The sequence below is a fragment of the Dendronephthya gigantea genome, unplaced genomic scaffold (assembly GCF_004324835.1).
Source record: "Dendronephthya gigantea isolate DGI-Jeju-01 unplaced genomic scaffold, DenGig_1.0 000088F, whole genome shotgun sequence".
Classification (NCBI taxonomy): Eukaryota; Metazoa; Cnidaria; class Anthozoa; order Malacalcyonacea; family Nephtheidae; genus Dendronephthya; species Dendronephthya gigantea.
Window position 1 is genome coordinate 610,338 of NW_021163098.1, and position 25,127 is coordinate 635,464.

The 25,127-nt window shown below is 36.7% G+C and overlaps 2 protein-coding genes and 1 long non-coding RNA gene across 3 annotated transcripts; all 3 read left to right on the forward strand.

Moving 5' to 3' along the window:
- The first annotated feature begins 9,352 nt into the window (after positions 1–9,352).
- LOC114533243 lies at positions 9,353–12,586 on the forward strand. Its single transcript, XM_028554745.1, has 7 exons — positions 9,353–9,611; positions 9,800–10,108; positions 10,723–11,022; positions 11,309–11,586; positions 11,764–11,890; positions 12,048–12,323; positions 12,477–12,586. The coding sequence occupies exons 1-7, from the start codon at positions 9,353–9,355 to the stop codon at positions 12,584–12,586; spliced, it is 1,659 nt and encodes a 552-aa protein (XP_028410546.1).
- Positions 12,587–13,467: 881 nt separating this feature from the next.
- Positions 13,468–16,195, forward strand: LOC114533297. Its single transcript, XR_003688038.1, has 3 exons — positions 13,468–13,805; positions 14,510–14,582; positions 16,158–16,195. It is a non-coding gene; the product is annotated as an uncharacterized LOC114533297 (long non-coding RNA).
- Positions 16,196–16,302: 107 nt separating this feature from the next.
- Positions 16,303–19,599, forward strand: LOC114533244. The gene is made up of 8 exons (XM_028554746.1): positions 16,303–16,416; positions 16,506–16,569; positions 16,868–17,140; positions 18,031–18,106; positions 18,233–18,515; positions 18,685–18,736; positions 19,002–19,193; positions 19,283–19,599. The coding sequence occupies exons 1-8, from the start codon at positions 16,303–16,305 to the stop codon at positions 19,597–19,599; spliced, it is 1,371 nt and encodes a 456-aa protein (XP_028410547.1).
- Positions 19,600–25,127: the final 5,528 nt, after the last annotated feature.

Here is a 25,127-nt window from a genome sequence, read left to right on the forward strand (position 1 = left end):
CATTCTGAAACAATGTAAATTTTGTTTCGTAATTTCGGTTATAAGAGAATGTATTTCCTTCCACCTTGCAAAATCAGAAGAAGAACGAATGAACGCACGACAGAGAGCAAAAAGTCTTGAAAACTCATTTAACGTGAACATATTTAATACAAACACCAGAGAATGTAGGAAATCAGATGTTGAAGAGATCCAGCGCGTCCGTCGTCATTGCCGTTCCTGGATAGGTCAGCTTTTAGTGATCATTGGTGAAACTGAGAATGCAGTGATTCATTTAAAAAAATCTTTGGCTGGCTTTTTCGTTCCAGATTTTACCGGTTCCATTATACCGTTGGACGAGATCATCCCATTGTTGGATGCAATTACGGCAACCAATGCAGCCTCGTCATCCGCACAAGAATCACAGAGCCTGTTCCAGCAGACCCTGGAGTTATGTAGGGATGAATACCTAAAGGTAAACGACAATCCATTTCCACTGTTGAATTTTTTCCGAAATCTGGGTAATCACTTTGTTGACGGAGGACGGACTTGGGAAGCCACTCATGCTTATAATGCTGGATTAGAGGTCGTCCAAAACCTGATCTCAGACGCTACAGATCAAGTGAACGCTCGGAATGAAATGATGCTGCACCTTGCCAATGTCCACAGACTTCAAGCTTTAGAAAACACAGGAAAAGGCGAAGTGGAAGAAAGTCGCTTGGCAGAAAAATACTACAAGTTTGAAAATGGCAATGGAACAGAAAAGAGTAGTATTCATAAAAATATCATGTATGCCAACTTTTTGTGTGACAAAGGGCGCTTTGAAGAAGCCATTGTCGTGGTGAATAAAGCAATTGAAGCAGACGACAAGCTGTGGTCAACAACCGTCATTTGTTCATTTTCAGAACGAGTTCTTTATGGATCAGATGTTAAAAACTACATTGAATCTGACGGTGAACTTCTTACAAAGATGGGAAACTTGGCGTATACAACACTAGTTTGCGCGTATGTACAACTTGGAAATGGAAGAGAAGCATGCAAAGCGCTAGACACACTGTTAAAGAATGGCGAAGATTTGCCTCCCAGTGCAATCTACACAACATCCTGTCTTTCACATCTTATTGGCTTCTGCCAGAAATATTTACTGTCGCTTGTTAAAGATCGCATGAAGTTATCATTTCCCGATTCAGAATTTACACTGTCACCTGAAAATTTGGCAAAATTGTACTACGAGTTGGATCCAACTAGGAAGCTTTCGAGTTTGCGTTTTATAGCAGATGCATTGGTTATGATGGGGAGAGGTGATGAATCTATTTCTTATTACCGTGAGTTTCTTCTGTTGATGGATAGGTGTGAAGGGGTTCTTGATAAATCATTTGATGAACAACATGCTATTATTTCTCACCTCTCATTTCCGGAATCAAGATACGTTTACCTGGCACTGGGGTCGGTGATGCTGGAACACCAAGATAAGATTGATGATGCAATAGCCTGCTACCAGCATTGTCTAGTCTTGGCCATGGGTCTTAGTGACGACACCTACCAAGACTCTGTGGCAATTCTGACGGCTCTTTATCAAACAAAAGCTTTGACAAATGGTAAGGAAGATCAGACGATCTACCAGAAGTGGATGGACAAAGCTCAAGGAGTGTTTCCAGAACCTGGTCAGTAAAAACGTAAAAATGACGTCATTCGTTCAGACCACCTTTGCCTCATTTCTTCTCCGAACTGAACAATTTGCCGAAGCCATTTCCCACTTCGAGCAGTTGCTTGACATTGAAACAAACTCTTCCATAGCTTACTGCCAAGTCGGCATACCTTTGTTTGGCGTTCACATGGCGAGAGAAATTAAAGCAAGAGGGAAAGTTTGTGTGCAACTGAAGGTCCACATTTACTATCTTATTGCGCTGGCGTATTTTCAATGTGGTAAGATTGAGAAAGCTCAAGAATCTGCGCTGCAAATGGAGGAATATGTCGAGAATATATCGTCTACACCATATTACCTTATTAGTCGTTCCTTACTTGCGTATGCGTACAAAGAGACTGGAAACGAAAGAAAGGCAATGGAAATATTAAAGACGGTACTGGAGAGTGAACCAGATAACGTGGCTGTGAAACTGGCGTTAGAGGAATGTGCAGCTATTGAAGAAGCAACATCAAGTTGCAATCAAATTTAGCGGATGTAATACTTATGATTAAGGTAACAATGTAGATAATTCACCCTTTATATAGACGAACTTTTGATTTTGACTACAATACAGGATTTCCGAAAAGGCACACAGGACGATGAACTGACTTTAACCAGGGCGCTATACAACAATTCTTTACTGAAATTATTTTGTGCCACAACAGATTGAATTGTTTAACTCTAACAGCCACAAGGGCATGATGAAAGAACTTATATTTAAGGTTTTAGTTTTTAGAAAAAATCCATTTGCAATAAACTTGCATTTTGTGGGTTAGACTCAGCAAGCAAGTCTTCACCCCTGTTGGGGGATTCGCCTGCCGTTTTGATCTTCACAACGATATGACGAGAAATCTTGTAAAGAAGGGCAACCCCAGTGAAATCAATTTCTTTATACAGAGTAACTAAACATACAGATACAGACCTGGAACTAGTGTACCTACTTTTCTAGTTTACGTATTAAATTTAATAAACAATCCTGCAATTTATCTTAAGTGCCCGTGTAAGCCTCAATGGACAACTTGCATTTTAGACTAACTTTTTATCGAAGTAATAAGAAGAAAATAAATCACCACAGCTAGAAGAACGTACTTAAATTAGTGCAAATGCAAAGTTTGGCTGTGAAAATTTGTAAAATGCGGAAAATATAGCCACGCGAAGTTGGCATATTTTGTATACTGTATTACGCACGGATTGTGTAACGCCCCTGTCACTAATTCTTCCGGCCGTAATACAAAAATATGCCAAATTCGACAACTTCGCATGGCTATATTTTCGAGCACTTTCCGAGCATGCACAGTGGGTCACTTTTAGCTCACGCGCACTAAAAAACGCGGTTACAAAAAATGCCATATTTACGTCATCTAGTTCCAGCCCTGTATCTATTGTTTTCTATGTGATTTGTTTATTCCAACGATAACTGCCAACACGTCAGGTCATATTTGGATGACGCCAGACCACGTCGGGCGTGCGCAGTTCAATGGCCGTGCGTCAGTTTATTCTTAAATAATTATTGTATTATTATTATTATTTTTTACCAGACCCATCAATGGCCACAGACTTCAAGCTTTAGAAAACACAGGAAAAGGCGAAGTGGAAGAAAGTCGCTTGGCAGAAAAATACTACAAGTTTGAAAATGGCAATGGAACAGAAAAGAGTAGTATTCATAAAAATATCATGTATGCCAACTTTTTGTGTGACAAAGGGCGCTTTGAAGAAGCCATTGTCGTGATGAATAAAGCAATTGAAGCAGGCGACAAGCTGTGGTCAACAACCGGACAAATGCTGGAAGATTGTGCAATTACAGCGCTATATCCTTTTTCGCTGATAATTTCAGCAAATATATAGAATGAAAGTTAATCCGAATAATAAATGCATATTAAAATGCACCAAAATATTAATAGACCTTTCTCCCACAGCTTTCAAGCGCGCAATGCGTGACGGTAGTTGATTATGAGTCGCGATTCCTCTCTGTTTATAGAAGCAATTTTTTTCTAAGAAAACTTTGCTGATTCTTTTTGGTTCTTTGTTAAACTAAATCGCTTCTCAACATGGCGAAATCACAACTCAAATTGACCTTGATAATCAACTACCGTCGCGCATTGCGCGCTTGAAAGCTAAAAGGGGAAAGGTCTATCGAAACTGTGTATTTCAAATAAATTCTGATTCATCTTCATGAAGATGTTAACGATGCATGTATTGTTCTACAAGAATATGTATGGTTCTACAAGAATAAAATATGAATAAACAATAAGGATAAGCAATATGGATAAACAAAAAGGATAAACAATATGGATAAACAATAAGGATAAACAATATGGATAAACAATAAGGATAAACAATATGGATAAACAATAAATCCTGTTTAGTATTGAGCAAACTGAAAAATTCAAAAGGCAACGAATTTCACCTGTTCACATGAAACTGTTCAAACTCGGACTCCTTATATCCATGCACCGTTTAAGCTAAAAGGCTTTCGAACAACCGACCCCTGGTACTCATCATCTCCTGTGCTGAGGAAGGTTTAATGTTTCAGAGATATAATAAAGACTACTTCAATTATTCAATTAACTGTATTTGGGTAAAAATCAACTCGCCTGGTTTCAGCTCTGTCTTTGTATTTCCCAGCATTGTTTGAGGCAATCTCAGAGTTTACTTCGTGTTCGCTATTCTACAAAAACGCGACACGTACGTATTCCAGAGTTTATAGACTTAGGGCTGCTTTCCAGCTACACGTTCTTTATACGCAGGTATACACGCACGAAAAATTAAAATGCCTCTAAATGTTTATTATTTAACATCTAGGTCTACAAGTGCATACTAAAACATGCGGAAAACTAAGTTCTTTCGATTTATTTACTTAGTCCTTTCAAAGATAACATATATAAGGATTTAGACTTTTACGTGCGTGTACGTGCGTATGAAAAACGCGTAACTAGAAAGCAGTCTTTATAAATGATAGTACAAAAATCATTCAAATTTTTCTTGTGTTTGGGCTATTTTCCTGTTCTGCTCGCGAAATATCAAAAAAAACAAGGCAATTTTGTATGAAACGAAGAGAAAGCTGTCGTTTCCTCACCTCAAGCATGTATCTTTCTTTAATCTCTTTAACTCTTTCTTTCTCAAAGCCTCTGATTTTCCATCACTTCTTGAGCTCACAACGCGCGTAATCTGAACTGCACAAAAGTAATAAATACAGCACACTGAAAAAAACTGTTTATTGCAATTTCTTTCCACTCTTAATTCCTATCCGACCAACAATACGGTATACATGCAGGGTAGGCAAGCCTTGCTGTGTAGATCACTACACCGTAGGTTGAACAATGCAAACATAAGTCTTTGTGATCCTGAATACCAATTAGAAAAGACATGTGATTGGCTAAATCATTTAGGTCACACTCACACGGTGCACGTGATTGGACATTATCGACAGCCCTAAAATCCTGGGAGCAAGTACCAACACCGCGGAAAAATGTCTGCGCACGCGCTGAAATATCAAAATATGATGGTAAATCTAAATATCAACTTTTGGAACAAAACATGCCCATTATTTGATAAAATATAAGTTAAGAAAAGGCAAAAATATACAAGACGGCCAGACAGAACATAAATTAAAAGCCTTCTAGCATGTAGAGTATCGAACGAACTGGAATTCACGGTAAATTTTCCTTTTTTTACGGGGTGGCTTTAGAATTTTTCGAAAACAAAAGTTTAAACCTAAAAGTTAAGAAAACCCGTGGAAAGTTAAGCATTCTAATCTATTTAAATTGTAAAATACATCTTAATTTTCAATCATTGAGAACACGCAAACGTCTCGTATCTGGCGACATATTTTTTTTTAATAAAATGTGTCTCAATTAATAGTTCGGAAACTGTCGTTGCTTATTTGATAAACAAAATGTTTGAGACGAAAAATTTGTTAACAGTCACCTTTTACAGGTGTTTTTGTAGGACGCCACTTCTAGGACTCTCTGGACGTTTTTTCTCTTAGTTTCTGTAATGCAGTGTTTATTTATGCCCTGGAAATATGGATTTGAAGACACGAATGAAATCACTCCTTTTTGCCGCCATTTTTAGCCTTCGGAAACGTTCGGAACCGCTTTTTAATTATTTTTAATCTCACTTACAGGCAGAGTTGACGCGTGCGCAGACATTTTTCCGCGGTGTTGCAAGTACCCAGCATATACGAGTCTTTATGCAAAAAATAGACTCCCTGGTTTTAAATTAATGCTGCTGAACATTTTTAAGGCCATGTTTAAAGCTATATATGTGCAACCGAGCGTTTTCCAAATCGTTTTTGTCTATTTTATTGTTTAGACGCCCTGTCCACACGATCCAATTAGCTTCAACTTCTATTGTAAATTGACAGTGTTTGAAATCGTTTTCGCGTGAAACGAATGTGAAAACGCTCGAAAACGTTACCGTTCCACATAGCCTAAATCATTTAAACACAATTCCTTTTCAAGGAAAATATGTGATGCATCCCAATTATATTTGTGAGATATACATCCCTATATATATTTACAGTTCTCACCTTCGTCTTCAGACTCTTTTGCCTTCAACTGTGCTTGTACTTGGCCTGGTTCACATTCGTCACATGTTAATCTACCAGGATGAATATGTAATAAAAATGTTGTTGAACCAATCTTTAACTGCTCTCCATGACTTAATTTATGTCCTTCACTTTCTTGTTTACTCTAAACATACAAGAAGTACGGATTACAGTCAAAAATTCAAACAAAACGTTTTTGAACATATACCTTATTTTAAAAAAAGGGTCTTTTGCTGTCACGTATTTTAACTCGGCTGTCAATAGTGGTGATATGGTGACGATTTGTGACGAGAATTTAATAAAAGTTTGTTTCTTTTTTCATTATGAAGTTTATATATATTATTAAAAAAATCATACCATTTGCCCTCGTCATATCTTCATCATCTCTTATACAAACCGAGCTCATTGTATATTTGTTAAATGTGCAATAAATATACAGGGCGGGTAATAAAAACAATGGTCGTTGAACAAGGGGATATTTTGTTTTAGACCTCTCAGCATATTACTCGTTTACATTTTCACTAAGCCAATCAGAATGCATAAATCTTGACTACTTACTTCCGGTATGAAATATTTAGGATTCTGATTGGCTCTGCCTGAAAAAAATGAACAAACATGCAGATTTGTTCAAAACGAAATTCCTCCTTGTTTGGCGTTGTAACATATAATAAAGAACATAAGTACCATGCATATTTCACTAATTCTGGTTCCATTAATAAATGTTCCACTTTGACTTCCAAGATCTTTAACAAAATACTCATCGCTTTCTTTATCAAAATAAACTTTAGCATATTCCTATTAGTAAATAAAAACTATTCTTCCTGAAATACAAAAAAATTTTTAATTTATCATAGATAAATTGATATATATTGATATTGATATCATAGATAGATTGTTATCAGGATAAGATAGACACAGCATTTCCTGTTTTCGTAAGTTTATTCAGTCCAATACGGACACTTGAGAGTCACTCGCTGTTTCAAATTTTCATCTTCACTCCTCGCATAACGATATTGATGTGCTAAATAACAACTCAGCAACGATATGTCTTTGCTATTTTATACATTGTTCATATTCTGTGGTATGTCGCTATTGGTGTTTGAAGGTAAAATATTTTACTATCTCGTTGAAAATCCTGTAAAATGCATCTACTTTTGTTGAAGCGGCTTAATTCAAGGCAGATTTCCACGAGGCAAATTTTTCGCTTTTCAATTTTTATCTCATGGCCAGAAATTGCGGACATCGAATATGCAGATTGCCGTAGCAAATTTGCATATCTGTTCAAATATTATTCGTTTGCAGAACTATAAATTATATTGCGCATTCTTAAATTTCGCAAAATTTAAGAAAATCATTGCATCTTTGCAATTTGCCCTGGTTGTTTCTTGTAATTCGTGTCATATTAAAGATCCTGAGGTAATATTTTGCTGGTAAAGGTTTATGTTGGCTCTGCATTTTTATTTTATTTCTACGCTATTACGGTTTTTGTTTTATATGGTATTCAACGTGATAAATAATCAAACTTTTTTTTGAAAATGCAGGACGAATACTGATAAAATATTTTGAAATACTATATAAAAATATTAAGATTAACTTGCTCTGCAACGAGTAATTAAGGCAAATTATAATTGACCTACCTAAAGGTGTATTTTTAGCGTTTAGTACTGTGCACATTACAGTTTACTATAAACTCACGAAGCTTTATTTTGACACCATATGCAAATTTAGGCGGAAGTAGAATGTTAATTATGTCCGAATTTTCTGGCCATGTTTATATGGATTCGCCTCAGAGACTTCCCACATGCAATGCAAACAAATTAAGCGAAAAATTTCATTAGATTGATAAAATTCCACCCCGGCCAACTTTCGTTTCATCAAGGAAGTTAAATTCAAACTGTTAGTTATACAACTATTAAACTTATAGCCAAGGTTGATAATATCAGTGATACCTCGCTTCTATTCGAGTTCAATGAGGGAAAATTACAAAATCGTAATGTATTGTAGCGACCATATCTAGTGGTTTTCCAATCATGATATTTAAACTTTTCGTTCCAAGAAATTTTGCAGTTTTGTTAACGTAAACAATCTTGCTCTGCACTCATCATGCAGGCCCGAGTTTTACAACCCCCCCCAAAAAAACTAAGTGTTAATTACACGCTTAGCAGTTAGTCTAGATTGCTCAACGTCTCAACTAAGGTAACAGATCTTTTAAAGCCGTTTTACGCGCAAGGGCCGTGCAGCGATCATGGCAAACAGATATATCTGAGAATTCACGCGGTTTCGATTTTCACTGACGGATAACCTAAATTTTATTCTTCTCCAAATATCAAAAACTGGTCATAACATTTGAGTTATTTTCAGTTGTATGGCAAATTCGCCTTAAGAGAAAAGCAAGGCAACATGCTTATTTACCTACAATCCTTTGCGTGCATCTTACATAGATGCATGAAAAGAAGTGCAAAAAACACATGAACGTTTTCGACAGGAGTTCGTAATCCCTCGGATTTCGTTCGAACTAAATAGCAACCATTTGTTTCAACTCCTGACAGCAACAGAAAGTATGACGCGACAGCAAGTGTCAAAACGCGGTAGAACAATTGTGCCGAAAGCAACGAATATGTCATTATCATGCATGACATACTAATATCATCATTCTAGAATAGTTAAAATTGGCAATAAAATATTAATTATGAAGTCGTTTTGGGCACGAGTGGCCGACATCCAGGGCATATTTTTCAATTGCATTTGCTTCCCAATTGTCTTGATCAACTGATGGTGATAAAGTAATGCAACAAAATCTACGACTGTATTTTTCAAACGTTCTTACCAGCATACGTTGCTTGCTTCAATTCATTTTCTTTTAATTTCTTGCATAATAACTTACTTTGCGTGGTGGAAAACGGTTTTAATTTTTTATACATTTTTTCACTTTAATTTTTTAACGGATTCAATAATTCAATTCTTCTTACCACCTTTCTTGCTTACAGATTGTCAAAGTTTTTTTATGCGGCAAAGTAGTGCGCCCAAGAAGTGTATAACTCGAAGACACAGTCTGATATACAATGAACCTAGTCATGCACTTCCTTACTGGGTCATAATGACTGGCAACTGCTTGGACGATAAAGCACAGTTTCGTTACAATGATACAGAAATATTGTGGCATATCGAGTCGGGGGATCGTTTTTTCTATCTCAGCAGCCAGATATCAGAATCGTTTAGCGATATATATAGCAATATCAAGAAGAGCAAAAAACAGCCAAAAACTCAGTAGTCAAAATTTGAAACAAACTGACGCTGGATCTTTATACTTTTACAATGACGGGAGATGCGCTGAGCTTTCTGGAGATTATCTGTATAGAAGAACATATTGCGACACATCTGACCAGACGTTTACTTTTGGTAAGTAACTAATAAAAGATATGCAACTTATAGCTCCCCAGTTTTAAATCATATGTGCATGTATAATTTATGCCCCTCGCTGAAAAGGTCTATTTCTGTTATGTCTATTTGATTGATAATTTGATCTAGTTTGTGTGATCAAGAAATATGCAAAATTATTTGTATTTTTCTGTGAAACTCGATTTCAGGTTCAGTGACAAAGTACGGCGACAAAATGAAATATGTTCATTGTTCTCTAAAACAACGTATGGTGATCCACAAAGCATATTATGGCAAATTCGACAATAGCGGTACATTTGACAGCAGAGCCCACAGTGATGCACAATGTACTGCAGTGACAAGTTGTAGGTTGAAATCTCTTTGTGGTGGAAAGAGATCTTGTGAACTGGTCGTTGACAATAATTTACTATTGCCAAACCTCTGTTCTAACACAAGGGAAGAGCTTTATACCGAGTACACTTGTGTGGATAACTATACAAGTCCCATAACAACGACAGGTAAAGTGCACAACTTCACTATCATCTGATTTGTGAGGGTATAATTAAATGAAGACATGGCAATATAATTAAACGGATTTAAACCATATTTATTTATTATACCTATGAATAAATTCGCCGTTGAAAGGCCGTGTAAAACATTGCAATTCTTCTTTTAAGAGATGTAAATTTGGCAACTACGAAACCTCTGTGTTTATATCAACTAGACCTTTTCTACCCACATTTACAAAACTCACGATTTACATCGATCGTTCAAGAGTATATTACTGAGGTTTTTTAGGGAAATTGTTCATCAATCATTCCCCACGTCGGAAAATGCCACTGCATGCATGGCTCTTACCAATACTGTGATTTATAAATAATTTCAATAAATCAATACTCTCGCCACATCTTGAGGTCATCTTTTAAATAAATCTAAATAATCTTGCTTGCTAGCGTTGTTATGATGCAGGAAGATCGCTCGAAAAGGGCAATAATATGTGAGGTTCCACATCATTGTCCTAATGTCCATGTTATTGTTTGATTCACTCAAGTTTGATGTTGAAATATTCCGAAAACACTGGTTGGTTTTCGGAATGTATGAAACAAATAAATTCTGTAATTGATTCGTCTAGTTTCAGGACTTCAAATTAGATTATCAAGCGGCTACAGAGGCTACCTCTACATATACGAAAAAACATGGTTGAGAGTATCTGAAGAAGATTTGGATGAAAACAATGAGAGGTGGTTATGTCAACACTTTGGATTTCAAGACCGTCTCAACAATAAAGTTGGTTTTGGAAGAGCTCGCAATGGTGAGAGTATCGTAGCTGGTGACTTTGTTTGTTATAACACTACGTCCAGAGAAACATCATGTTGTGTTTATCTTCAACCAAAAACAGCGACATCAACTGATAAAATACCATTTGTTGAATGTGAGTATGTCCAATTGTTGGGATTGACATGTTTTATAACACCCGAGGTGCCTGCCCAAAAATCTACTGATTTGTTTTGCAGTCAAAATATAGGATATTTCTTTCGCATTTCAGCAGAAAAGCAGTAATTTTACGACATCATTGTTACTTGTTTTTATAATTTTTTTCCACATTTACTTCTCGAGGGTTACAACCACCCTATTTTCTCTTCTGACTACGCCCTTTGCTACCTTTACATTAATAAGCATATCCTTGATTCGATCATGTCATCTATTTCTATCTACAGGTAAGATTTGTGACAATCAGTTGCTAAACAACTTGAATAAATTTCTTCATAACATATTTGGTGGCAATGGAGGTAATAGTTTTCACGAAGCAAGGTTTACTAAAGGTGGCTGGTGTTCCTCGACGCCTGGCTCATATCTCACCATCGACCTTCAAAAAGAATATCACATAACACGAGTTGTGGTCATGGGTGATAAAGATCAGACAAAGTGGAGTGAATCATATTCACTGAAATACAGTCATAATGGAAGTTTGGTGGATAGCAGTCGTGTAGTACAGGTATAGTTAAAGGAATAAAGTGATGATAAAATAATATGAGAGTCTTCGCTACTCGTTAATTTCCTGCAGGTGTTTTAACTTTACATGATATGGCGCCCAAACTGCAAACATTGTTGTTTTGTGTTTATCGTCATACTTTAACGGAATGTTATCATTTTTATTCAATTTCTATAAAAGATTTCAGGAAACCAGAACGGTTATCAAGCATCGACTACAGACGTTGATATTTATAATGTGAGATATATTAAGATAGAATCAACTGGAAACACAGACGTTTGTCTTAGAATAGAACTCTGTGGAGTGGGTGAGTTTATATGTTCATTTCGAAACACTTGGTATAAATATCTGTGATTTGTTTTGATGTAGCCACTTTCTTATTAAAAGATGTGCAGTGGAAATTTTGAAACACTGAGTGAAAATATAGAATGGTATCCTGAGTGTTTTTTTTCATCCGAATTTAGTTCAGCGACCAGCTTCCGTGAACGATGTTCGAATTAATCCTTCCAAGAATTCAGCACTAGTAACTTGGAAATTACCAACTTCCTCCAGTTCAAGTTATATAAAAAGAATCAAAATATATTTGGTCGGAAGGTATCTCGTATCCGTTCCACGAGAAAATGAGTATAATATCAATAGTCTCCAGCCATATACTGATTATCAAGTTGGAATTGAAGCCGTAGACAATTACATTCCGAGAAGCGGAGTAGTATACAAAATATTTAGGACAAAAGAAGCAGGTAATCATAAACATAGCAGAATACACCAATTCAAAAATGAAATTTATTTATGATTTTTGGCACTTTACTCGATGTAGGTAAATTTTGGAGGTTGAAAGGGTTTTAATTTCTTGTGGTATTGTAAAACGACCCTTTTTGTGTGGCTTCGTTTAGGCTCTTCTAACGTCCGGGATCGTCGGGTCGTTTGGGGAGACAGCTCTTTACAAATACTCACAGAACACACACATATATTTATAACTCTTTATTCGTGCTTCGGTGCTTGAGATGTGCTCTTCTCGTGCTCCTGTATCAACTAACTGTTTTGTGCTTAATCATACTGTGCTATATCGCTACATGATTTCCCTTTTCAATAACTAATTGTGCATTGTTCATTGTGCATATTACGTGTATCATGTTTCCTATATTACAGTATTATACACGCTTCAAATTCAAGCCAGAAACAGTTGAAGGAAAAATAAGTCAACTATAGGTCCTCCGGCAGGAAACTGACCTATACGTACGCTTTTGCGATGCCGGTGCAATGCAATTTGAAGTGTGTATAATTCCACTCAAAATTAAGACCCTTTAAACCCCTAGTTTTTATTTTGGTTTAAAGAAACGGGTCGCGAGTTTAGCGCTGAATTTTCAGTTTCAAACCTTGCATTTTTAATCTAACTAAACTTCTTATCTAAATCTAACTATAATCCCTAATGCACATATATACTGGACGTAAATCCTTAAATCTAAGATTAATGCAATAAAGCATGCAATAATAAACCTTTCTCGTAATGACGTCAAACGCGGAAAGCCTTTGACGTCAAATGCGGAACCAATCAAACTTTGTGTGACACCAGACCTGTATCACAGAATAGAAATTATACCAGAAGTCTCAATCTTTGCATTTTGCTAATGTTTTCGTGTCGGAAATTTTTAAGAAGCGCACGCGTCATTCTACGGAATTCTACGCCATCCTGGTGTGTGCAGGAACTTTGTACCCCTATGAAAAAGTTCCTAGCTGCACACACTAGGATGGCGTGAGCAAGACACAAATTGGATACAAAGCGCCATCATGGCTCTCGTATTTGGCTTGCGTTAGGTGGCGTCACACTCTCAAAAAATTGCCAAATGCGAAAGCGAGGCTTCTGGTATAATGTCTATTCTGTGCCTATATTGTTATCTCTGTTTCAGCTCCCAGTGAACGCCCTTATTCTGTTAAACTCACAGCGCGTAGTCAAACCTCATTGAATATAACCTGGACGGCTCCTCGTAAAAGTTCATGGAATGCTGGGAAGCTGACTGGATTCAAAGTTTGCCGTTATATTCATGAAAATAAAAATAGTCTGACATGCATTTCCGCTACGTCATTCGCCACCACGGCATGGTCGTATAAATATACTATAAATGGACTTCAATCTTCTACTAAGTATTTCGTGACAATCTCGGCTGCTACAGTTGGCGGTGTTGGCCCGAAAAGTACAGCAGTCAGTGGAATAACAGATGGAGGTAAAGGCCAGATTTTTAATTGGAATTCGAAGCAGTTAAGAGTGTTTTCAGGCAACTGATAGCTAAAGTGTTTCCTGATCCGTAATCACAACGCGCGCCTGGGCTGGTTGTAAAAAAACAATTGTGGCACTATAGTTTTAACTATTATACTGTAATTTCGATTAAACTGTCCAAAATGTGTTGTTAAGAGTTTTATACGACTGACCTCTGATAGGTAAAAAATAGGAATCTTCAAGCAATTGCTGCATGGGTATATAAGGTCAGACAGTTTGAAAACCTAGTTACACGCGCTCTCCCATAGCAATGTTGCGTATCTATATCTATTAAAATGAAGCAGTTAAGAGTGTTCTAATGCAGGCAACTGATATTTAAGTAATCTGATCCGTAATCACAATCGCGCGCCTGGGCTGGTTGTAAAAAACAATAGCGGCAAGATTCAACTATTATACCCAGTGACGGAACTTCATGACCATTCAGGATGGTCAAGTGTTACTGTAACTTCGATTATTGAACTGCCTAGAGTCACTGTATATACGACTGACTTCTGATAGGTAAAAGATAGGAATCTTCAAGCAATTGCTGCATGGGTATGCATGCAAGGTCCGACAGTTTGAAAACCTAGTTAATACGCACTTTCTCATAGCAATTAATGCATGTTGCCTGCTTTCTATATATTAAATGTATATCATTTAACATTTTCATAGGGCCTGTTAAACTTTTCGAAGATACCTCCTCAACTCTAAGGATAAACATTGAGAAACAAGCAGATTATATCAAGTAAGTTTACACACAGTTAGGGGCTTTTTATACCTGTCACGGGTCACGAAGCGTGAGATGATTTGAGGTATTGAAATAAGTCGTTATGAAACAAAACAAAACAAAACAAGCACAAGCTATTGTTGTTTGTGCGACTGTTAGCCGGGATGGGCTACACAACTGCTAGGATCACGTTTTATATACTCATTTCAACACCTCAAAATCATTTTGCACCTTCGGTTGAATTTCAGCTAAAAGCAGGATAATCTAAACAGTTCCTTAATAACTTAGCATCAAATGTGGTATAACAACTGCCTAAAAAGACTTCTCGACGTTTTGACCTGAGGGCCTTCGTCAGGAGAGTAAGTAAGACTAAGACTAAAGGCCCTCAGGCTCAGGGGCCGGTTGTATAAAACTACTTTTTAACTACTTTTTAACCACCCAACTGTAGTTAAAACGTAGTTAACTTTAATCACGTATTTAAGCCAGTTGTATAAAAACGTAGTTAGCGTTAACTGTAGTTAAAATCTAGTTAAAGTTAACTATCCTCAAGGGCACAGTTAAAGTTTCAAAACATAGTTAAAAATGGCGTCTTGAGCTTTTGAGGAGTGAGAAAACATTAAAATAAACACATACCAAGGATGTCAACCGTTATCCACTTAGAAAAGGCCCCGTCGAAGCTTGTAAACTTTCAATATGCTTTTATTTTTGTCCTTTGGGCAGCAACGGAGACGTTTGCTTCGGGAGACGTGTCGATGCCAAATTACGATCCTAGCAAAGATTAGCTATCTCCATCTTCAATTGCAATATATCTGACTCAAAGGGACCTTTTTATATTAAGAGCGCCGTTTTCGTTGAATTATTTTGAACATTTTCCTTGTTTTATTGCATTTTTTTACAATATTTTAGATCAAAATACCACAGAATACCTAACAGAAGTAGAACTCTGTACTATTTTTTCGTAAGTGTGATTCGTCATGATTCGTCACTTAGCAAGTGCATTTTTTTGAGGCTGTCATCCCCCTGCCAATACTAGAAATGAGCTGATTTTAGACATTGGCAGGGGGGTGACAGCCTCAAAAAATGCACTTGCTAAGAGTGACGAATCACACTTACGAAAAAAGTACAGGAGTTCTACTTCTGTTAGGTATTCTGTGAAAATACTGTCAATTTTTGTAAATACGAGTCCGCAGTCCTGTTCAAAATGAATAACAGCGGTGAATAATTTCGTGATACTACATGCTATTTCTCTTTTTAACAACCCCACGCAAACTCCACGCAAGTTAACTACGTGATTAGTTAATCATCCGACTAACTACGTTTTGTGCAACGCAGTTATGTCGTGTAGTTAACTAATCATAGTTAAGGATTTAACTACAGTGATTAGCGCTAATCATAGTTAAAGTTAACTACGTTTTTATACGACCGGCCCTCAGGTCGAAACGTCGAGAAGTGTTTTGTCTATTTTAGGCAGTTTTTATACCGCATTTGATGCTAAGTTGTTTGCAGACGCTGCCACGCTGCTCCCTAGTTAATAGTTTGATATTGAAACTCAAATTAAGTTTAACAATTCTAGTCGTCCTCTCTTTTTTGTAGAAGTGTAATCATCATTGTAAAAATGGACTCAGGAGAAAGGACACCGGTTGAAAACATCCAAACCAAATCTCTCAGATCTTACTGGTCTAGAAGCTATGACAAACCTTATATCACTGCCTATTTGAAAGCTGATGTTTTACCCAAGATGTTTGTGATCGGCGATGGCAAAGAATATAATTCTAAAACAGAAAAATATTTGAACCAACCGTTAAGAAACAACAAAAGATATGTCGCGTTCCTAAGATATTTTGAAAGCGGGGTACGTTTTGTGGAAAAGCAATCATAATGTGTATATCTTTATATTTCTTTATTGAATTGATATTTATTTCTCTTAAATATGACATTCAGTACTATGATCAGTACTATTCGACGGCTTGGAGCAAAAGTGTTAAGGCTTCTGCAAAACCTCCAGGTAAGCTGTTGGATAGTTCGATAATAATAATATTATAATAGGTACGTAGTCCACATTACTAAATAAAATCTTATGCATGGGAGCAATAATATGCATCAGTGTCAGCTGTGAACTTAACGCTGACATGCATATACTATCGCTCCCAAAAGATTTGACACAATGGACATCAGTTATTTTTCAAAATATAATCAAAGTTATGCCAAACAACGGGTAATTATGGAGCGATTAAGAAAAACACTATCCAGTGGGTATAGCGCCATCCAGCTTAATAATCCTTTATCTTCTCTATCATTTCCAGCTCCATTTTACTTAAATGCTAAATCAATCGACAAAGGCAAGTACAAGATATCCTGGTCAATATCACTGCGTACTGGCCAGACTGTCAAGAAGTACTATGCAGCGCTGGTAGCGGCAACAGTTGGATCAAAAAAGGAACCAGTGGAGATCTCGACGAACGAAAAATCAGTCACAGTTAATGTTGATTATGATACGAAGTACACGTTTGAAATTGGCCTTGAAACTGAAACTGGAAAAAGTGGATTGGGAAAAATAACCTGGTTTTCTCATTCGGGTATAATAAACAATATCAAAAATACAGTTCATAACCAGTAGCGTAGGCAGCCTGTCGATTTTCCCCGCTATGCTAATACTTTGGTGTTCACTGACTGTGAAAACAATAGATTTCTAAAGACATGGGTAATTACAATAGCTCGAAATTTACATAGCGGGACAAAATCGTCAGGCTGGCTACGCCACTGTTCATAACGTCTATGCACTCACTCACAGTCGAACCAATTGAGTGGAATATTTCCACTCAATTGAAAGCAGCCTCGTAGCCAGGCGCTTTAATAGTAAAATATATAACATTTTTTTGCTTTCACAAAAAACCACCCCAAGCACCCCCACGCGCTCGCCTTTTTCAGCTGACCTGTATATAATAACTGAATGCAACGTTTGAAAATTTTATCTTAAATCTTACCATTAGTTAAAGACCATTTAAAAGACTATCTAATTCATAAGTAATAACACAATCTCTATGTCACACTGAGTGAGTGTGAGTGAGTTTTTTGAATACAGGCGTAAATTCCTCGAATCTCTTTGGATTCACATGTTTACCTTAATAAGAAACCAATTATCACCACATTAAAATGATATGATTCAGAATAGAATAGAGGTTTATTCAAATTACTTTGCAGCAAAAGCTGAATTACGTAATGATTACAACCTTTGTATTAAAATTAATTATGATACTACTGATATTACTTACATCAAAAAGTTTAAAAAGCAGAATAAAATTCAGTTAAAATCTAAAAGTCAGGTAGACCTAAACCTATTTAATTTTATTATTGAATCTGTTGCACATAGCAAAGATAAAAGAGTTTTTGGTCCTTTCAGTTTTAATTAGAAGCAAGTTAAAATTATTTACATTCATTGTTCACATTATTGTCTTTCCCATTTCAGAACCTATGGCCCCTCAAAAGAATAATGATAGTACTTACACAGTTATACTGAAAAAGCCAAAAGTCGAAAACATAAGGTAGGTCTTGTTTTTGGTTTGTACTCATTGAAGCTAGGAATAAGAGGATTATCAATCTCTAAACAGTGGCATTATTCACTGTCTCGGTAGAATTCAATTGATTTATGTACTCGCTCTTTTTCTCAGAACTGTTTCATTGGTAGTCCTTCGGCTTCCGCCAGCCTCAGCCCAAAGCCCTGCACCAGAAGATGTGGAGCTAAAAGGTCACGACGAGGCTGCTGGTGAAAATGGCGCATTCGTTGCGAAAGAATATAATATAAGTGACTTTAAAAGTTCAAATCCGATAGAAATCCAGCTTCGAAAGTCGTCGGAGAAGAAAAAGTGTAGAGAAAGAGATGCCGATGAGGTTTATGAACTTAAACCAGATGCGACTTACAGATTAGCCCAAATGAATGAAGACAAATCTGGGGTGAGTCGTCGAACATATCAACCTATCATCTTTTCATCACTGAAGGTGGACAGGGTTTTGAACAAAGGACAAACAGAAATGTTAATCTTATCAAAATCCTGGCAACAGCCGTGATCTCACTATCACCAGTCACTGAATTATATTTAAACTTCTGTAAGTTTTCTTTTAGAAACGATTCTGGTCATTTTGGAGTGCGCCAATGACTTTCAACAAAGATGAAGGTAATTTCATCACATTCACGCCATATCGCCCTGATTCGGGCATTTATGAATTAAAATTCGTTAGAACTTCGCTCAAGTTTACCAAAGCTGGCGCAAGATCAAAAACTAGGGTGTTTGCAAAGCAAGACACGAGAGCAAGGGAAATGCTCTTTTCTATTGTATTTATAGAGCCTGTGAGTTTTGTTGTGATGAAAGAAATTTTATTCATGTTTCCTTCATGGAACGAAGTGCTAAAAAACCTTAACCAATTGATTGTGTTTTGTAGACGGCTTGAAGAGGAAAAATTCTCAAAAAACCAACGAGGATGACACACGTGTTGAACTTCTCATACCGCTGGTTATTTTGTCTTTATGTTTTCTGGTCTCACTGGGTGTTATTGTTTATCAACGTCGTCTGATTCAAAATAACAAAAGAAAAGATAACGAAGGCCATGAAACGACCCAGATGACGGATTCCGGTAGGTGTTGAGTTCTTTAAACCAAATCCGAGCTTATCAAAAGGCAACATTTCTTGGGCTTAATTTTGTATGTTCGATTCTAAACTTAGGTCCGGAAACCCGCAAAGGGGCAATTAAGTATGATCAAGAACCAGGTACGCCCATAAATGATGAGAGAGTATACGAAACTACAGATGATGTTATTGAAGAAATTGAGCGAAATGATGGTGTACGTGGGACAGACAAAGGAGAAGATTCATCGGATTACATGTCGTTGAAAGAAAACAAAGAACCAGCAAACGTTTACCAGGCATTGCAACCCTCTACCAGCGATGATGTTCGGTACCATATTAAGGAGGATTTGCACCAGAAAATTCCACCCCGACCAACTTTCGTTTCATCAAGGAAGTTAAATTCAAACTGTTAGTTATACAACTAATAAGCTTATAGCCAAGGTCGATAATATCAGTCATACCTCGCCTCTACTCGAGCTCAATGAGGGCAAATTACAAAATCGTAATGTATTGTAGCGACCATACCTAGTTGGTTTTCCAGTAAATGGTGATATTTTAAACTTTTCGTTCCAAGAAATTTTGCAGTTTTGTTAACGTAAACATCTCAGTGCTTTGCACTCATCATGCAGGCCCGAGTTTTACAAACCCCCCCCCCAAAAAAAAAAAGTATAAGTTTTAATTACACGCTTAGCAGTTAGTCTAGATTGCCTAACGTCTCAACTAAGGTAACAAATCTTTTAAAGACGTTTTACGCGCGACCTCGAGGGCCGTGCAGCGATAATGGCAAGCAGGCATATCTGCAAATACATCCGGTTTCGATTTTCACTGACGGATAACTTAAATTTAACCTTCTTCAAATATCAAAAACTGGTCATAACATTTGAGTTATTCTCAGCTGCATGACAAATTCGCCTTAAGAGAAAAGCAAGGCGGCATGCTTATTTAACTACAATCCTTTGCGGGCATTTTACATATATGCATGAAAAAAAGTGCAAAAAACACGTAAAGGCATGAACGTTTTCGATAGGAGTTCGTAATCCCTTGGATTTCGTTCGAACTAAATAGCAACCAGTTGTTTCAACTCCTGACAGCGACAGAAAGTATGACGCGACAGCAAGTGTCAAAACGGTAGAACAATTGTGCCGAAAGCAACGAATATGTCATTATCATGCATGACATACTAATGTCATCATTCTAGAATAGTTAAAACTTGGCAGTAAATTACGAAGTCGATTTTGGCACGAGTGGCCGACATCCAGGCGAAACGTTGGAACCTCGATTTCGTATTACACAATTTTCAATTGCAGTTGCTTCAATTGTCTTGATCAACTGGTGGTGATAAAGTAATGCAACCAAATCAACGACTGTATTTTTCAAACGTTACCAGTATGGGTAACTTCACACTTCAATTAGTTTTCATTTAATTCCTTGGATAATAACTAACTTTGCCTGTGGTGGAAAATACATGCATCATTAGCATGCATGCTGAGATCAAATTCGAAGTAGTGCGAGTTACTCTCTCACCATTGATGTCTCAGTTATGTTTTTAAATTGTGATAACTAGAGGGAATATAACAACGATAAACCATGAATAACGTCTGAAATTAAACAACTTATCAAAGATCGACAGAAGGCGTTTCATAGCCACAACACAATTATGTGTCAACCACAAACCACGATAGCATGCATGTGCTACACCGCACTGTATTGCGTAGGGAAATGACTTGTAGTTTTAAGGCTGCTTTCCACTTACGCGTTTTTTATACGCACGTACACGTACGGAAAATTTCAAATGCCTTTAAATTTTTATTATTTAACATCTAGGTCAACTAATGCACACTAAAATTTGCAGAAAACTAAGTTCCTTCGATTTAGTCACTTAGTTTTTTCGAAGGTAACATGTATGAGGATTTAGACATTTACGTGCGTGTACGTGCGTGTGAAAAACGCGTAAGTGGAAAGCAGCCTTTAGTGTAGGCAAGCGTATAAGGTCTGAGAGCAACCAACCACGGGCAGAGAAATGCGTACAGCATTCTTCGTAAGACCTCAGTGACTAAATCTTATATTGTAAAAGCAGAAGTACTAAACAAAAGGAGTTAAAGTTGAAGACAAGGCTTTGTGCAGTTGTGCTCAGACAGAGATGAGTCTATAACGTTTAAAGATATATTATATCAGTCTTAAGGTCATAATCTTATAAAGACGTTAATTACTGTTATTGGGAAGTTAAGGAATAAATAGCTATATAGATGTAATTGAATCACACTGTGTTTGTTGCGAGTATAAATAGAACCAAAAGCGAGTATTATTAAAGTTTATAGGACCGCGCGCAGGTATCATATTATCATAAAAGATTATCAAATTGGGCTACTTACTCGTTTATATTCTGGCGCCATGGCCCTCTCATCCACGGTCCCTTTTTGGATCTTTTCGTTTTTTTCATGTTTTTTTTTGAGCTCATTGAAAAATTCTATTGAAAATGATATTTGAAATATAAATTAAATAATAAATATTCACTTTTTCATGTTTTGAAAATAATCTCTGTGGTTCATATTATCGAATGATGATTTTTCTAAATCTGTGGTTTTTCAACTGTTGTTTGTTTAAACGAGCAGAAACCGTACCTTGCAATTTGTCTGATGAGTTTCCCTGTGAAGAAAAAAAAAACATACAGTTGGCAAAAAAATGTACTCCATTCCAGGGCCGTAGCTAGACCGCTCAATTGGAGGGGGGGGGTGTATATTCATATATTCATGTTTATTATACCATAGGAACAATAGTATACAAAAGAAATCATTCGGGCATAAGAAAAATATATGAACACCAGCGGTCAAAAGAACTGCTTAGACACGAATTCTTGAGAAAGAAACAAGTATAGGGGAGGACTTCATAGGCATTATAGATAATTCTCTTATTTCAAGCAGTATTTCAATAATGTAATGCAACCTAACACACCTCCAAGATAATCAAGCAATGGTTTCATGAAGAGGGAGTGACAGAAATGGATTGGCCTGCACAGTCAAAAGACCTTAACCCTATTGAAAATCTGTAGAACAATGTCAAGGCCTAGGGATAGTGCAAGAGATGAATTAATTCATAAAGCGTCCATGATTTATGGTTTGCTGTAAAGATTGTCCATAGGATGAATTTCCTTTAACTAAGATTACCACCTTAACAGAAAGTATGCCACGCAGGTGAGTGTAAGTCTGTCAAGGGAGGGCAACAAAATATTCATATTTCATATAGTTTAGCATGTAAACTAGTCTAGATTTACTCGTATATGTTGTTAGAAGGACATGCATTTACGCTCACGATAATTTGGGAGCATTTAAACTTGTTTTGAGCAGTTCTTTTTGATCGCAAGTGTATTTTGGCAGCAAAACTGTTTTTCATTTTCAAAAGGATGCGACCATGCTTGACTACGTGACTTCATCCAATCAGTCTTGGTCAATAAATATTTCCTCCTTTACAACAGTAAAACAATGAGTGGTTCTCGCCATCTTAGCGCTAGTAAATTATTGTTTTCGACCGTTGAAGATCCACTTGCTTCACCTAGCGGCTCATATGAGTTCTGGCGCTCAGCCTGTTCTTTTTCAACTTGCCCTATTGCTTCGTTATATTTTCTTCGCAACGCCGTGATGTAGTGTGTTCTCCCCGGTTATAGAATGGCGTTATGAAACAGTCGCATAAGACAATAATTTTGATCTTAAGTACGATCTAAGTCTAAATACATCCCTACATCTTTAGCAACGTGCTACAAAAAGGAATTTAGTCTTGTTTGGGTTTATTAGCAGTTGATGTTCCAGCCACCATTTTGCGGTATTAAACAATTTATTTTCTTATTTAAGGATTGGCTGTTGTATGTCTTCGACTAAAAATAAGGTGGAATTTTATTATCAACGTGAGCTTTGAGATCACTCGAGATCGTTATAGCCTGTAGATTGTTGACATATAGATTCCAAAAAGAAATGCCGTCAGAATAAAACCTTGAGGCACTCTATGGGTGAATATGATAAATTATTGTAAAAAACCGAGTCAGACAGCTTTTACAGGAGATTAGTAAATTAGCGATTCAACTTAATTAAAACTTTAGTGAAATGGCGTTCCTACCGTAGCATGATCATTGGAAGTTGAATCTTCCTCCTCTTGTTCTTCTTTTTTTATGATCTATTGGAAAGAAAAGATTAGTGACGAAGGAATTTTTCAATATGGTCCTGAATGTAGCAAGTGATTTTTCAGGTTTGCCACATTTGCCACAGAAGGAGTTGGTATCATTCTTGCAGTGGCTAGCATAACTATAACACTAATATCTTAATATGCCGTAAAGTTATTACCCATCACGGTAGGGTCTATAACAATTTCATATTTGCAGACAGGGAGCGTTTAAAGTGGCAAAGAAATGTTCACGGCCTTCGTTCAGTTGTTGGTCGGCCACAAATCCATCCTGATATAAAGGCAACGAGCCCTGCATTGACTGTTTGAAAAAGGGAGTCGCATCAAAATTTCGAAAAGGTGTTGTGAAAACCGAGCCCGGCAAGTTTTAAAACATCAGGGTATATTAGCGACTTATCGAACTAGAAATTTTAATAAAATAGTCCTCAAGACATACCATTATACTGCCTGAAGTTGAGGCATCGTTATTTCGTATTTCTCCCGGGCCCTCCAGACGTGTTCTTTTAGCCATCTATTAGAAAAAAAAGAATAGTGACGAAACAATTTGCAGTATGATGGTGAATGTAGCAAGCGCTTTTAATGTTAGCCGCGCCTTGCTTGACCGCGTTAAAATCGGTATCACCTTTGCAGTGGCTAGCAAATCTATAACGCTACTAGAAATACATGCATACAACAACCCTTCGCCTCGGTTAAACGAAATTAGTTAAGCATAGGGATGGTAAAAATGATAGTGGGTTGTGGGTTGGGGGTTGTAGGTGCATGTATATAAGAAAAAGAAATTGAGAAAAGTATGGAAATATTTTTCTGCACGTGGAAGCACTGCAGTCATAGCCACTCGCAACGGCCGTACATTTTTAAAGAATCAAAGTTTTCCCTCACATTTTTGTGAAAAAATGGCAAAAATGCGACAAGATTCTTATATTTTTCTGGAAGTTAAGTTACTCATATATAGTCAGTGTTATGATAAATTATTTTAATTATTAAATACCATGAAATATAACATCAGACATCTCATACAACTTCTGTAGTTTTATGTTACGCTTCGACTGGTTTTTGTACGCTAATATTTTGTTTTAAATCAAATTTGATTTTCTTTTTGTCATTATGAAAACGGAGTTTATAAATGAAATTATAATGTCTTATATCACATTCAGATTTATAGTGAAATACATTTGAGAATATTAAAGTTGCATGTGTTTACCACAAAAGAATTACTTTTTATTAAAGCTGTGCCGGATGAAATATTATCAAGTGAAATAATTAAAATCTTCCGACTTCATTACACGTGGTAAATCTGGTCTTGTTATTTGTTAAACCGTGAAAAGTCCTGACCAAATTCCAGTTTCCTTCTAATATACTAAATTAAAAATACATATAAATTCCATATTTATGAAAACATAAATTCATAATTAGTAGTTCACACTGGCGCATGCGCATAACGCAGAAGAATGTCCATCGCGTGAAGTCCATTGCATAATGGTGGACGACTTTGATTCAGTGAACTCAAACTAGAAATAAATGCATGCATGCAACAATCCCTCGCCTCGGTTAAACGAAATTAGTTAAGCATAGGACTGGTAACATGATAGTTAGAAAATGTATGTGCGTTGGGGGTTTGGGGGTTACTTGGTATGTAAGAAAAGAAGTATAGGAATATTTTTCAAGAGGTGGAAGCACTGTAGTCATGGCAACTCGCAACGGACGTATATAATTTCAAAGAATTCAAGTTTACCCCAGTGAGCTCCACATATATCAGGAGTAAGAACTTAAG